At 37.8% G+C, this 15348-nt stretch overlaps 1 protein-coding gene across 1 annotated transcript in view; it reads right to left on the bottom strand.

Moving 5' to 3' along the window:
* The window catches only part of slc6a11b (solute carrier family 6 member 11b), a 94529-nt gene that overhangs the window by 72857 nt on the left and 6324 nt on the right, over positions 1 to 15348 (bottom strand). The window contains exons 3-6 of the mRNA XM_061888072.1: positions 11617 to 11751; positions 10105 to 10245; positions 9955 to 10036; positions 2856 to 2988 (exon numbers count right to left, since the gene is read on the bottom strand). Coding sequence (XP_061744056.1) covers positions 2856 to 2988; positions 9955 to 10036; positions 10105 to 10245; positions 11617 to 11751 — 491 coding nt within the window. The remainder of the gene's footprint in view (positions 1 to 2855; positions 2989 to 9954; positions 10037 to 10104; positions 10246 to 11616; positions 11752 to 15348) is intronic.

Below are 15348 nucleotides of genomic sequence, written 5' to 3'. Positions count from 1 at the left end.
GTGCGCCTTATAGTCCGAAAAATACATTATATTAAAAAAAAATGTCCAGCAAATGGCCCCCAGGCAACACTTAGCCTTCCTGGTGAAATAAATAAAAAAGCAGGGGCGTTCAAAGTGTTGCCAAACAACAGAAGAGTAGAGTGTCTCTAAGCTGTGTTGTCTTGTTAGGGCTACACAATTCCTTGAGTTATATTGCAGTCTACACGTATCTCTTTATGTATGACTGCCATTATACTGCAGTCTACACATATCTCTTATGTTTGACTGCCATCTACTGGTCACACTTATCATTTCACCATGTACCAAATAAAATAGCTTCGAGGTCGGTAAGCAAATCCAGAATTATTCCGTATATTAGGCACATCGGGGTTTGAGGTCGGTAAGCACAACCAAAATGTTCCGTACATTAGGCGCAGCTGGTTAAAAGGCCCACCATCAAGTTTTGAGAAAATTAAGGATTTTAAGTGCGCCTTATAGTCCGAAAAATACATTATATAAAAATAAATGTCCAGCAAATGGCCCCTAGGCAACACTTAGCCTTCCTGGTGAAATAAATAAAAAAGCAGGGGCGTTCAAAGTGTTGCCAAACAACAGAAGCGTAGAGTGTCTCTAAGCTATGTTGTCCTGTTAGGGCTACACAATTCCTTGAGTTATATTGCAGTCTACACGTATCTCTTTATGTATGACTGCCATTATACTGCAGTCTACACATATCTCTTATGTTTGACTGCCATCTACTGGTCACACTTATCATTTCACCATGTACCAAATAAAATAGCTTCGAGGTCGGTAAGCAAATCCAGAATTATTCCGTATATTAGGCACATCGGGGTTTGAGGTCGGTAAGCACAACCAAAAATATGCCGTACATTAGGCGCACCTGGTTAAAAGGCCCACCATCAAGTTTTGAGAAAATTAAGGATTTTAAGTGCCCCTTGTAGTCCGAAAAATACATTATATAAAAAAAAAAATGTCCAGCAAATGGCCCCCAGGCAACACTTAGCCTTCCTGGTGGCAACACTTAGCTTCCTGGTGAAATAAATAAAAAAGCAGTGGCGTTCAAAGTGTTGCCAAACAACAGAGGAGTAGAGTGTCTCTAAGCTGTGTTGTCTTGTTAGGGTTACACAATTCCTTGAGTTATATTGCAGTCTACACGTATCTCTTTATGTATGACTGCCATCATACTGCAGTCTACACATATCTCTTATGTTTGACTGCCATCTACTGGTCACACTTATAATTTCAACATGTACCAAAAAAATTGCTTCGAGGTCGGTCAGCAAATCCAGAATTATTCCGTATATTAGGCACATCGGGGTTTGAGGTCGGTAAGCACAACCAAAAATATTCCGTACATTAGGCGCACCTGGTTAAAAGGCCCACCATCAAGTTTTGAGAAAATTAAGGATTTTAAGTGCGCCTTATAGTCCGAAAAATACATTATATAAAAATAAATGTCCAGCAAATGGCCCCCAGGCAACACTTAGCCTTCCTGGTGAAATAAATAAAAAAGCAGGGGCGTTCAAAGTGTTGCCAAACAACAGAAGCGTAGAGTGTCTCTAAGCTATGTTGTCTTGTTAGGGCTACACAATTCCTTGAGTTATATTGCAGTCTACACGTATCTCTTTATGTATGACTGCCATCATACTGCAGTCTACACATATCTCTTATGTTTGACTGCCATCTACTGGTCACACTTATCATTTCACCATGTACCAAATACAATAGCTTCGAGGTCGGTAAGCAAATCCAGAATTATTCCGTATATTAGGCACATCGGGGTTTGAGGTCGGTAAGCACAACCAAAAATATGCCGTACATTAGGCGCACCTGGTTAAAAGGCCCACCATCAAGTTTTGAGAAAATTAAGGATTTTAAGTGCCCCTTGTAGTCCGAAAAATACATTATATATAAAAAAAAAATGTCCAGCAAATGGCCCCCAGGCAACACTTAGCCTTCCTGGTGGCAACACTTAGCCTTCCTGGTGAAATAAATAAAAAAGCAGTGGCGTTCAAAGTGTTGCCAAACAACAGAGGAGTAGAGTGTCTCTAAGCTGTGTTGTCTTGTTAGGGTTACACAATTCCTTGAGTTATATTGCAGTCTACACGTATCTCTTTATGTATGACTGCCATCATACTGCAGTCTACACATATCTCTTATGTTTGACTGCCATCTACTGGTCACACTTATCATTTCAACATGTACCAAATAAAATAGCTTCGAGGTCGGTCAGCAAATCCAGAATTATTCCGTATATTAGGCACATCGGGGTTTGAGGTCGGTAAGCACAACCAAAAATATTCCGTACATTAGGCGCACCTGGTTAAAAGGCCCACCATCAAGTTTTGAGAAAATTAAGGATTTTAAGTGCCCCTTATAGTCCGAAAAATACATTATATAAAAAAAAATGTCCAGCAAATGGCCCCCAGGCAACACTTAGCCTTCCTGGTGAAATAAAGAAAAAAGCAGGGGCGTTCAAAGTGTTCCCAAGCAACAGAGGAGTAGAGTGTCTCTAAGCTGTGTTGTCTTGGTTGGGTTACACAATTCCTGGGCTTGTGCTGGCGGATGCCCACTCTCACTCGTGCTGCAAATACTTTCATGACGGCTTCTATTTGATTACTGCTTACATGTATGGTGCATGTATGAGGAGTATTTTGAATCGTAGTTATGCCATACCTACAGTTATGCTGCGCTGACACACTTCCATTAGAATTTATTTATACGCAAGAAGGGCCAAATCAATCAATTTATTTTTTGAGCATTGGTATGAACCTGGCATCGAAGTATCGATACTTTTGATTACCCCGGTGTAAACCATTCAGAGGAAGGTTTGTAGGAAGAAGATTCTGTCTCACCTTGCCGGTCGACTTAGGTCCCTTCCAGATGCAGAAGTAGCAGATAAACCAGGCCAGGGCCAAACACATAGCCAGCTCCCAGCGCATCCCACCCATGTGTTCGATACCATCCGATATCTTCAATACTCGCCGTCTGCAAGGGCAAAGCAAGGAGTGATGACTCGCCGTTCAAACAATGCTGACATTAGACCAGGGGTCCCCAAACTTTTTGACTCGGGGGGCCGCATTATATATATATATATATATTTATATATATATATATATATATATATATATATACACACCCCGTTTCCATATGAGTTGGGAAATTGTGTTAGATGTAAATATAAACGGAATACAATGATTTGCAAATCATTTTCAACCCATAATCAGTTGAATATGCTACAAAGACAACATATTTGATGTTCAAACTGATAAACATTTTTTACTGTTGTAAATAATCGTTAACTTTAGAATTTGATGCCAGCAACACGTGACAAAGAAGTTGGGAAAGGTGGCAATAAATACTGATAAAGTTTTGGAATGCTCCTCAAACGCTTATATGGAACATCCCACAGGTGTGCAGTCTAATTGGGAACAGGTGGGTGCCATGATTGGGTATAAAAGCAGCTTCCATGAAATGTTAAGTAATTCAAAAAACAAGGATGGGGCGAGGGTCACCACTTTGTAAGCAAATTGTCGAACAGTTTTAGAACAACATTTCTCAACGAGCTATTGCAAGGAATTTAGGGATTTTACCATCTACGGTCCATAAAATTATCAAAAAGTTCAGATAATTTGGAGAAATCACTGCACGTAAGCGATGATATTACGGACTTTTGACCCCTCAGGCGGTACTGCATCAAAAACCGACATCAAAGGATATCAAAGGATATCACCACATGGGCTCAGGAACACTTCATAAAACCACTGTCAGTAACTACAGTTGGTCGCTACATCTGTAAGTGCAAGTTAAAGCTCTGCTATGCAAAGCCAAACCCATTTATCAACAATATCCTGAAACGCCGCCGGCTTGGCTGGGCCCGAGCTCATCTAAGATGGACTGATGCAAAGTGGAAAGGTGTTCTGTGGTCTAACGAGTCCACATTTCAAATTATATTTGGAAACAGAAAACGTGGTGTCCTCCAGAACAAAGAGGAAAATAACAAAATGATGAAATTCTACTGCGATGAGGTGGCGACTTGTCCGGGGTGTACCCCGCCTTCCGCCCGATTGTAGCTGAGATAGGCGCCAGCGCCCCCCGCGACCCCAAAAGGGAATAAGCGGTAGAAAATGGATGGATGGATGAAATTCTAAGTTAATGATTATTTGCAAAAAAAATAAATAAAAAAGTTTATGAGTTTTAACATCAAATATTTTGTATTTGTAATGCATTCAATATTGAATATGGGTTGAAAAGGATTTGTAAATCATTGTATTCCATTTATTTTTACATCTAAAACAATTTTCCAACTCATATGGAAACGGGGTTTGTATATATATATATATATATATATATATATATATATATATATATATATATATATATTTCATCAACCATTTTTGGTTGATATCTATAATATGATTTGTCATAATGTCTTTTATAATGATTGTGAAAGAAAGGCAAAATTCCAAAAAAGTGCAGTTCCACATTAAGGGCTTCAGATTAAAGTATTATAGTACACTGCAATGCTCATGCTCCATCTTCTTATGCTCTGGCAGTCCAGGTGTGTTACTCGCTACATTGTAAAAGCACTATCGAGTGGTCTGCTGCTTCCTTGCTTCCTTGCACCTTGTAAGTTTTATTCTACATAATGCATCCCACCTGAGGATGTATTCTGACAAGTTGGTACACTTTAACAGCCATTTAGGACCCGAAACTGCCGAGGACTGCACACAAGACGCTATATAAGCCAATTACTTGGAGTATATCAAGCATTCAAATGTGTAAACGAGATATTTTTCTGGTTAACTTTTTTCACTACATGCTTTCCTCACGCTGATAATGTTTCAATGTTTTCATGACCACAAGCTTTTGGTTTTAGAAGGGTTGCACTGGCAAAGGTTACAAGGGTTGACATTTTTGCCGATAACATGAATATCATATTACAGTATCTGTAAAGTATTAGCCCACAGTTGTGCGTTTGGTCCAGCAGGTCTGGTATGTAATTTCCGGTTTATTTGGGTAAGCACTACATTTTTGTTGAAATAGCTTGGCTTCAAGTTCCACATTTACAGCTTCAAGTCACAGCGACCTCACTCTCTCGTCTTCCATCTGCACCATTTCACCCTCATTTTGTGCTGACTTCTAGAAGCAGCAGTTCATCCTCAGTATGTTCAGCTTCAAAAATATAAGGTTGTGAATCCTCATGTGTCCAAAATTAGTCATCTTCATTGTTTGTTACCAAGTCTGCCAAGGTGAGTCCTTCTTACGTCGTTCATTTGGATAAAAATGATCCAGAATGTAAATTGACTAGCTAGAGTCAAACGTGGCCTCTTGGTGTAAGCACAGCAAATGGCAGCCAGAATGGAAGTGTGGTCAGCACCGCCTGCTGACAAAAGTTGATCTTCTGCCACACTCATGGGTCCAGCTGGGAGACGGCTGGCCGAGCGGAGTCTGCCGACAACATTGAAAAGAGCTAACTAATTATTATGAGTTGAGTGGTTGAGGGGGTCAGTGGGACTGACTGAGCGTGAAGTCTCTCTGATTTTCAACAATATCATGGGTATGATGCGTACACTAAAACATGCTGGGTTATTCTCATAGCCCAATTTATGAGTTGCGAGTGTTGGGTTAAATTTTTGAGTTATACTTATGAAGAGCAAGCCATTTTTTGGGTAATCAGGGTATAAATTTACCTCAATTTCTGGGTTTTCTAAACTATGAACCATTTGTTGGGTTGTTTTTTCAATGAGTAACTAAACTTGTTGGTTAAATAAATCAACGCAAAAGTTGGGTTGAAAAAATTAACCCAAAAAGTTGAGTTAAAAAAATTCAAATAAGGGTTTTTCTGAACCAGCAGTTGGGTTAAAATTGGGTTATTTATTTTAACCTAACATGTTTTAGTGTGTACATATTAAAAATGAACCCTACGTTTTTTTAGTGTGTACACACTAAAAACATTTGGGTTGAAAAAAAAAACCATTTTTTGTGTGTACACACTAAAACATGTTGGGTTAAAAAATAACCCAATTTTAACCCAATTGCTCTTCCAGAAAAAGGTCAAACCCCTTACTTGAGTTATTTTAACTCAACATTTTTGGGTTAATTTTTTCAACCCGACTTTTGCATTGAATTATTTAACTAAAAAGTTGAGTTATGATAACTTAATGTTAGTTGATTCACAACCCAACTATTGGGTTGAATATATTTAACACAAAAGCTGACTTATGCTCACTAAGATGTTGGGTTATTCCAAACCAAACTATTGAGTTGCACAATTTAGCGATCTTTGACCCAATAGTTGGTTAAAAATGATAAATGCTGGTTTGTCTGACTCCTTCCCAAATACCCATCAAAATTAATTGTATTCCATTAAAATTTAATCAAAATCAAGATATGAGTAATGTTGTTTTTTTTTACACAAATTGCTGTGTATGGTCATATTAGTTCAATACAGCATGCTCAAAAATGTTCATGTACATAATATGTGTGATTGTAAAAAATGTTAATGAGATTAATCCTTCCAAGAAAAAAGTAACTTTTTAATTAAAAAAAAAGCCTTTTACCCAAAAATGCGTTACTCATTGAAAAACAACCCAAAAATGTTTCATAATTTTAAAAATCCAAGAAATGTAGTTAAAATAATACCCTTATAACCCCCCAAAAATGGATTGCTCTTCATAAAAGTAACTGCAAAATTTAACGCAACGCTCACAACTCATAAAATGGGTTATCGAAAAAACCAAGTATGTTTTAGTGTGTACACACTAAAAAATGTTGGGTTATTCCCAACCAAACTATTGGGTGAATTATTCAACTCAAAAGATGAGTTATGGTAACTCAATGATGGTTGATTCCTAACCCAACTCTTGGGTTGAATTTATTTAACACAAAAGCTGAATTATGCTCACTACAATGTTGGGTTATTCCAAACCCAACTATTGGGTCGCGCAATTTAGTGATCCTTGACCCAATAGTTTGTTAGAAATGCTAAATGTTACTGCTGGTTTGTCCTACTCCTTCCCAACTACCGATTAAAATGATTTTCATTCCATTAAAATAGACTCAAAAATTAGTTATGAGTGGATTTTCTTTTACAAAAATTGCATTGTATTAAAATAGTAGTTTTAGTAGTGTGATTGTAAATTATGTTAATGATATTAATTTTTAATAAAATCATTTTCAAGAAAAAAGTACATTTTTTGCGTTACTCATTGAAAAACAACCCAACAATGATTCATTGTTTTGAAAACCCAGACATTTAGTTAAAATAATACCTTTATAATCCAAAAAATGAATTGCTCTTAAAATAACTCCAACATTTAACCCAACACTCGCAAAACCATAAATTGGGTTATAAAAATAACCCAGCCTTTTTTTGTGTGTACCTTTTCACATTTAAACTGATACGGTAAATTCCCACTGCCTGGGAATCGATACCGTTACTCAGTGTTACCGATTGTGTGCGTTAAAAATTTGAAAATATTTTTAATGATAAAATCAATTATTTTATTGACACATTTGAAAATGAGCTGATTATAATAACTTCGGTGCAGTTATTTTTTTGTTAAACCTCTTTGTATGTGTTTTGTTTTTACACGTTGTAATCCGTGTAAAAAAAAAATCTTTATTCATGTTAGAATAATTGTATCTAATCTATCACAAAAGAAACTGTGTAGGCTGGGAAGCAAGATGACTGTGTTCTGTTTCTTTGATGTATTGTAATCAACAGAAATATATTGTTTTGACCCGAGATCTACAAAGTGAAGAGGATGCAGGACCTGACTCCCCTCCGGGCGACCTCTTCTTTGAACTGTTTTACGACCTTTTCTTTGAACCGACCTTTTCTTTGAACTTTTTTTTAATCAAAGGCGATGGTTGTAATCAAAGGTAATGTCTGTTTACGACCTCCGCCCCTTAGAAACAGCTGTTGCCATGTAATCAGGAAAAGTCCAAATAAATGAAGACGCGTAGAGTCTTTCGCCAGAGCGTGTTGAAGATTGTACAAGAGTACAGCCCAGACGTCTCTCCTCAATTGAGCTGAATTGAATTATGTGTCTGTTTAATTCCTTGCTTCTTGTCTTGTTTAATAGATGTCATCTGTGTTTGAACTTGACAATTCATATTTTTTTATTTTCATATTCTATTCATTTTTTTTATTACTATATAATTGTTTCTGATTTTAATAAAAGTCAGAAAATGCCCTCTCATTGACAGATGCTTATTATACATTATAACCACCCCTCCTTTACATCATAACACATAGACAATACATGCTCTTGTACACATTTGTCATCATTTGTAAAAAAAAACAACCACGATTTTAATAGACACACCTCATAACTTACAACAAAATGTTACCATGCATAAATATTAATACATAGTGCCCACCTCTGTAGGCAGCTTTGATTATTCCAAAACCACGTTTTAACTTCAATTGTGAATGAAGAATAGTCTGTTAGACTTGTTAAGTTTGTTGTGAGGTGGTTCCATTCCTTTATCGCTTTATATGAAAAGGCTGATTGTGCAAAAGACGTTTTTCGTCTGGGTACGCCACACTGCCCCCTTGGTGGAGTCTTGTGTGTTTCTAGTTGCCACAGCAGATATAAACTGGACAAAGTGCTTGAGTGGCGCTGGTGCAGTGTTCGATGGGCCATTCGAATTGATAATAATATTCGAATGTTATCAAAATTTAATAATCTATATTTTTGGTGAACTTAACAGCGATGGTGGTGTTGTGGTTTTTCGTCAAGGTATTTCAGCAATTGTTTGTACAAAGTTTCCAATGGCCTCAGTGTCATGTTGGTTGCCTGGGACCAACATGTTATACAAAAATAAAAACGAGACATGATCATTGCATTAAAATACGTTTGAGATGCCTCCAGCTTTAACAAATTCCTGTGGTAGTCAATGTGCAGTTGTCAATCACAGTCGTTCAGTCGTTTTGATTTACAAACCCTGTTTCCATATGAGTTGGATGTAAATATAAACTGTGGTGATATCCTTTAGAGATTGAATGTCGGTTTTTGATACAGTGCCGTCTGAAGGATTGAAGGTCACGGTCATTCAATGTTGGTTTACGCGGAGTGATTTCTCCAGATTCTCTGATATTATGGACCATAGATGTTGAAATCTCTAAATTTCTTGCAATTGCACTTTGAGAAACGTTGTTCTTAAACTGTTTGACTATTTGCTCACGCAGTTGTGGACAAAGGGGTGTACCTCACCCCATCCTTTCTTGTGAAAGACTGAGCATTTTTTGGGAAGCTGTTTTTATACCCAATCATGGTACCCACCTGCTCCCAATTTGCCTGCACACCTGTGGGATGTTCCAAATAAGTGTTTGATGAGCATTCCTCAACTTTATCAGTATTCATTGCCCCCTTTCCCAACTTCTTTGTCTCGTGTTGCTGGCATCAAATTCTAAAGTTAATGATTATTTGCAAAAAACAAAAAAAATGTTTATCTGTATGAACATCAAATATGTTGTCTTTGTAGCATATTCAACTGAATATGGGTTGAAAAGTATTTGCAAATCATTGTATTCTGTTTATATTTACATCTAACACAATTTCCAAACTCATATGGAAACAGGGTTTGTAAAACATAATATTAACTATGAAGCGTTTTACTGTGGTTATCATTATTACCTTTTATGGTTGCCACTAGCAAATAGTACAAAGGCGACAATTACCGCAGGCCCTATAACGAGTTTTACCTAACTGAACGTGACGTCATGCGTAGGATTTATGTAAATCGGTGCCCGTTAGGACCATTAGGATTTGGTCGATTTCAATACATTTGCGAATTTGGCACCCATTCCTAAAGCTGTCAAGCTTGGAATCGGTACGTAAAGGCTTTGGAGAGCTAACAAAAAAAGAGACTGTCATAGGATGGAAAATCTTGCAATCAAATTTCAAATCCAGGGAGCCTAATAAAGAAGAAAAAAGTACTCACTCCCAGAATTCAATAACAGGAGATGTTGCATTGGGATTGGTAATGTTGGTGGCATTCTCTCCATAGAAGTCAACACAGTTCTCTGTAAATGCATGTTCAAGTCATTGGTTTAGTCATGCAAACGTGCGCAAAGAACCTCCTCTGTCTCACCAGTGTTCCAGTAGTGGCCACAGCCAGCCCACGGCAGCTCTGTGGTGAAGCAGTTAAAGAGGTAGAAGATGGCCCAGGCGAGGATGACTACATAGTAGACGTTTAGATGAGCTTCGATCACCTGGGTCGCGTAGCCGATGCCTGAAAATGCAAACAGTTAACATACTGTATTTTCCGGACCATAGGGAGTCATGTTATTTTTATTTTTTTTTCTATGTTGAAAACACTTCCTTTTGGTCTACATAACGTGTAATGGTGGTTCTTTGGTCAAAATGTTGCATAGATTATGTTTTACGGATCATCTTCAAGTCGTTTTCTGACAGTCGCTTCCGGACAGCGTCTTCTCCCCGCCATCTCTGTTGTAGCGGTGTAGCGTGCAAGGACGGGAGTGGAAGAAGTGTCAAAAGATGGCAGCTAACTGTTTTAATGACATTCAGACTTTACTTCAATCAACAACGGAGCAGCAGCTCCTCATTCGGAAACAACAACAAGGTCGGAAATGCGTCCCGTGAAAAACCGTCCGACCGTAACTCTCTAGTAACAAAAGTTCTTTGGGTGAATAATGTAAAATCACTACGTCGGTATGTTTTAGCACTTTCATGGCGAGTTTACTGACAGATATAAGTAAGAACTTTACATTGCTTTATATTCCAAATGGCAACAGTGGAGAATGAAAGTCCCATTACAAGTAGATCGAGAAAAAGAAGAAGCTTATAGACTAAAGGCAGACTCACACAATTTTTCAGGATTCATGCAGATCCCAAGTACAGATCAGCAGGTACCATAAGGTAAGAAATGTTGCTTTTGCATAATATTGCGAAACAAAATGGCAGATAATATGTCTTACCTTATACACACACCATAATAATACTCGTATGTTGTAGCACAGTACAATCAATCCATCCTGCGGTGTGGCTTCATAGCTTACCAAAGTCGTACTAAATAATTTTGATAGATGTTTATACGCCATGTGTAATGTTCTATATTTTCAATGGAATATATAAAATGTTGATTTTGTTTACTCGAGTCATATTGAAGTCCACACATATCTATTTATGTATGACTGCCATCATACTGCAGTCTACACGTTTTTTTATGTGTGACTGCCATCTACTATGTTTAATGCGCCGACAGTCCATCAAGCTGTGCGGCTTCATAGCTTACCAAAGTTGTACTAAAACATTTTGATAGATTTGTCAGCGCCACGTGTAATGTTCTATATTTTCAATGGAACAAACACAATGTTGGTGTTGTTTACTTGAGTCATATTGCCATCGTAGTGCAGTGTACATGTATCTCTTATGTTTGACTGCCATCTACTGGTCACAAATAATTACACCATGTCCCAAATAAAATTGCTTCGAGGTCGGTAAGCAAATCCAGAACTATTCCGTATATTAGGCACATCGGGTTTTGAGGGGGAAAAAAAAGGATTTTAAGTGGGTCTTATAGTCCAGAAAATACTGTAATTATCACATGACTCACGTTGAAATTGTCTGAGAATCGTCTTACCTTCAAACAGGGGGCAGACTTTCCTCCAGCAGGTGATGCCTCCCTCGCTGGTGAACTGGCCGAGGGCGGTCTCCAGGAAAAAGACGGGGATCCCGCAGCACACGAAGAAGATGACGTACGGAACAAAGAAAGCACCTTGACGAGAAAAAGCATCCTTAGTGATTCTGAGCAAAGAAACCACAATATTGTGTGTTCGCCCTGAAATCGGTAGGTTGTGAGTTCAAACCCCGGCCAAGTCTTACCAAAGACTATAAAAATGGTACTCATTACTTCCCTGTTTGGCACTCAGCATCAAGGGTTGGAATTGGGGGTTAAATCACCGAAAAAGATTCCCAGGCTGCTGCTCACTGCTCCCCTCACCTCCCAGGGGGTGATCAAGAGTGATGGGTCAAATGCAGAGAATAATTTCGCCACACCTAGATGGTGTGTGACAATCATTGGTACTTTAACTCAACTTAACAATGTTGCCACTCGGGAATCTTTGTCCAAAATGGAAAAACAGTTGTCCTACCTTTTGAACCATAAAGATACAAGTGTGTTTCCAAGCTATAAAAGCCAAGTGTAATAGTACAAAAGCAGGAATACAGAGTTCTACCCAAACAAGCACTTGTGATGCACCATTAATACCAAACTGTACCACAATCACTGCCTAAATGACACATTTATTGTTTGGGAATAGGGCTTGGGAGCTGGAAAAGATAGAAAAAGTAACTTCGAGCTTAAGGGTACTCAAATTGGGTCTATAAGAAGACATTCCAGTAGCAGGTAAGGCTACAATACCAAACACAATGTTGTATTATTACTGTAAGTACTATTATGTTGTCTCTTGTTATGTGCATTGGTCTCTCAGAACACCCCTATCTCAAGGTTTAGTTTTACCGTCCGAGGCAGATGGTTGCCACCACCTTTAGTCAAAATGATAAAATAACTTAATTTTTGAATGTTGCGACATATACCGTTTGATAAATTGATCAATAAGTATTGTCTGCGATTGATAGTTTGTTAATTGACGAATCAGTTACAAAACATTGATCAACTGTTGAGAACTTGACGTTGGGCAACTCAAACCTAACGTTGCATCAACATGTTTTTTGGCAATGTTGGGTTCTGACGTTGATTTGGCCATTGAATTTTGGTCATTTTCCAATATTCTAAAACACCAATTCAACGTTAAATCAGGGACGGCGTGGCGCAGTGGGAGAGTGGCCGTGCGCAACCCGAGGGTCCCTGGTTTAAATCCCACCTAGTACCAACTTCGTCACGTCCGTTGTGTCCTGAGCAAGACACTTCACCCTTGCTCCTGATGGGTGCTGGTTGGCGCCTTGCATGGCAACTCCCTCCATCAGTGTGTGAATGTGTGTGTGAATGGGTAAATGTGGAAGTAGTGTCAAAGCGCTTTGAGTACCTTGAAGGTAGAAAAGCGCTATACAAGTACAACCCATTTATTTATTTAAAACAACATCCTTTTTGACGTCATTTATGTTGTTATATTGATTTGACCATTGAAATTTGGTCCATCGTTAGACATACCGTTCGAGGCAGATGGTTGCCTCACCTTGAGTTATTACGATAAATCAACTTAATTCTTGAGTGTTGCGACATATATTGTTTGATAAATTGATCAATAAGTATTGTCTGAGATTTATATCTGGTTCATTGGCCCAGCAGGCACAAGACATCGAACAACTGTTGAGAACTTGTTGAATTATGTCCTGATGTTGGGGAACTCAAACCTAACATTGCATCAACATTTTTTGGCAATGTTGGGTTCTGACGTTGATTTGACCATTGAATTTTGGTAATTTTCCAATATTGTAAAACACAAATTCAACGTTGAAACAAAATCCTTTTTGATGTCATTTATTCAATGTCAGGTTGTTGCGTTGATTTGACCATTTAAATTTGGTCCAACGTTAGACATACCGTTCGAGGCAGATGGTTGCCTCCGCCTTGAGTCAATACGATAAATCAACTTAATTCTTGAATGTTGTGACACATGATGTTTGATAAATTGATCAATAAGTATTGTCTGAGATTGATAGTTTGTTAATTGACAAATCAGGCACAAAACATTAAAAAACGGTTGAGAACTTGGCGAATTAGGTCCTGATGTTGGGGAACTCAAACCTAACATTGCATCAACATGCTTTTTGGCAATGTTGGGTTCTGATGTTGATTTGACCATTGAATTTTGGTCATTTTCCAATATTCTTAAACACAAATTCAACATTAAAACAACATTCTATTTGACGTCATTTATTTAATGTAATTTTGTTATATTGATTTGACCATTGAAATTTGGTCCAACGTTAGACATACCGCTCAAGGCAGATGGTTGACTCCACCTTAGTCATTACGATAAATCAACTTAATTCTTGAATGTTGCGACATTTAATGTTTGATAAATTGATCAATAAGTCATGTCTGAAGTTTGATATCTGGTTCATTGGCCCAGCAAGCATAAGACATTGAGAAACTGTTGAGAACTTGTTGAATTATGTCCTGATGTTGGGGAACTCAAACCTAACGTTGCATCAACATGCTTTTTGGTAATGTTGGGTTCTGACGTTGATTTGACCATTGAAGTTTGGTCATTTTTCAATATTCTAAAACACATATTCAACGTTGAAACAACATCTGTTGTGCCTTCATTTAATCAATGTCAGGTTGTTACGTTGATTTGACCATTGAAATTTGGTCCAACGTTAGACATACCGTTCGAGGCAGATGGTTGCCTCCACCTTGAGTCATTACGATAAATCAACTTAATTCTTGAATGTTGCGACTTAAAATGTTTGATAAATTGATCAATAAGTGATGTCTGAGATTGATAGTTTGTTAATTGACAAATCAGGCACAAAACTTTGGAAAACGGTTGAGAACTTGTTGAAATAGGTCCTGACGTTGGGCAACTCAAACCTAACGTTGCATCAACATGCTTTTTGGCTATGTTGATTTGGCCATTGAATTTTGGTCATTTTCCAACAAATATTCTAAAACAGAAAATCGAAGTTGAAACAACATAATTTTTGACGTCATTTATTTAATGTCAGGTTGTTACATTGATGTGATCATTGAAATTTGGTCCATGAATTGATTAACGTGGACCATTTAGTGGTCAATTGTACGGAATATGTACTGAACAGTGCAATCTAGTAATGAAAGTTTCAATCAAACTATCAATGGTTAATTGGCCAATCAGGCCCAAAACATTGAAAAACTGTTGAGAACTTGTTGAATTAGGTCGTGACGTTGGGCAACTCAAACCTAACGTTGCATCAACATGCTTTTTGACAATGTTGGGTTCTGACATTGATTTGACCATTGAATTTTGGTCATTTTCCAATATTGTAAAACACAAATTCAACGTTAAATCATCCTTTTTGATGTCATTTATTCAATGTCAGGTTGTTACGTTGATTTGACCATTGAAATTTGGTCCAACGTTAGACATACCGTTCGAGGCAGATGGTTGCCACCACCTTTAGTCAATACGATAAATCAACTTAATTCTTGAATGTTGCGACATATAATGTTTGATAAATTTATCAATAAGTCCTGTCTGAGATTGAAATCTGGTTCATTGGCCCAGCAGGCACAAGACATTGAAAAACTGTTGAGAACTTGTTGAATTATGTCCTGATGGTGGGGAACTCAAACCTAACATTGCATCAACATGCTTTTTGGCAATGTTGCGTTCTGATGTTTATTTGACCATTGAATTTTGGTCAT

Source organism: Nerophis ophidion, linkage group LG02, assembly GCF_033978795.1.
Source record: "Nerophis ophidion isolate RoL-2023_Sa linkage group LG02, RoL_Noph_v1.0, whole genome shotgun sequence".
Taxonomy (NCBI): domain Eukaryota; kingdom Metazoa; phylum Chordata; class Actinopteri; order Syngnathiformes; family Syngnathidae; genus Nerophis; species Nerophis ophidion.
Note: the sequence above shows the minus strand (reverse complement) of the source record. Positions and strands in the feature narration are given on the sequence as shown.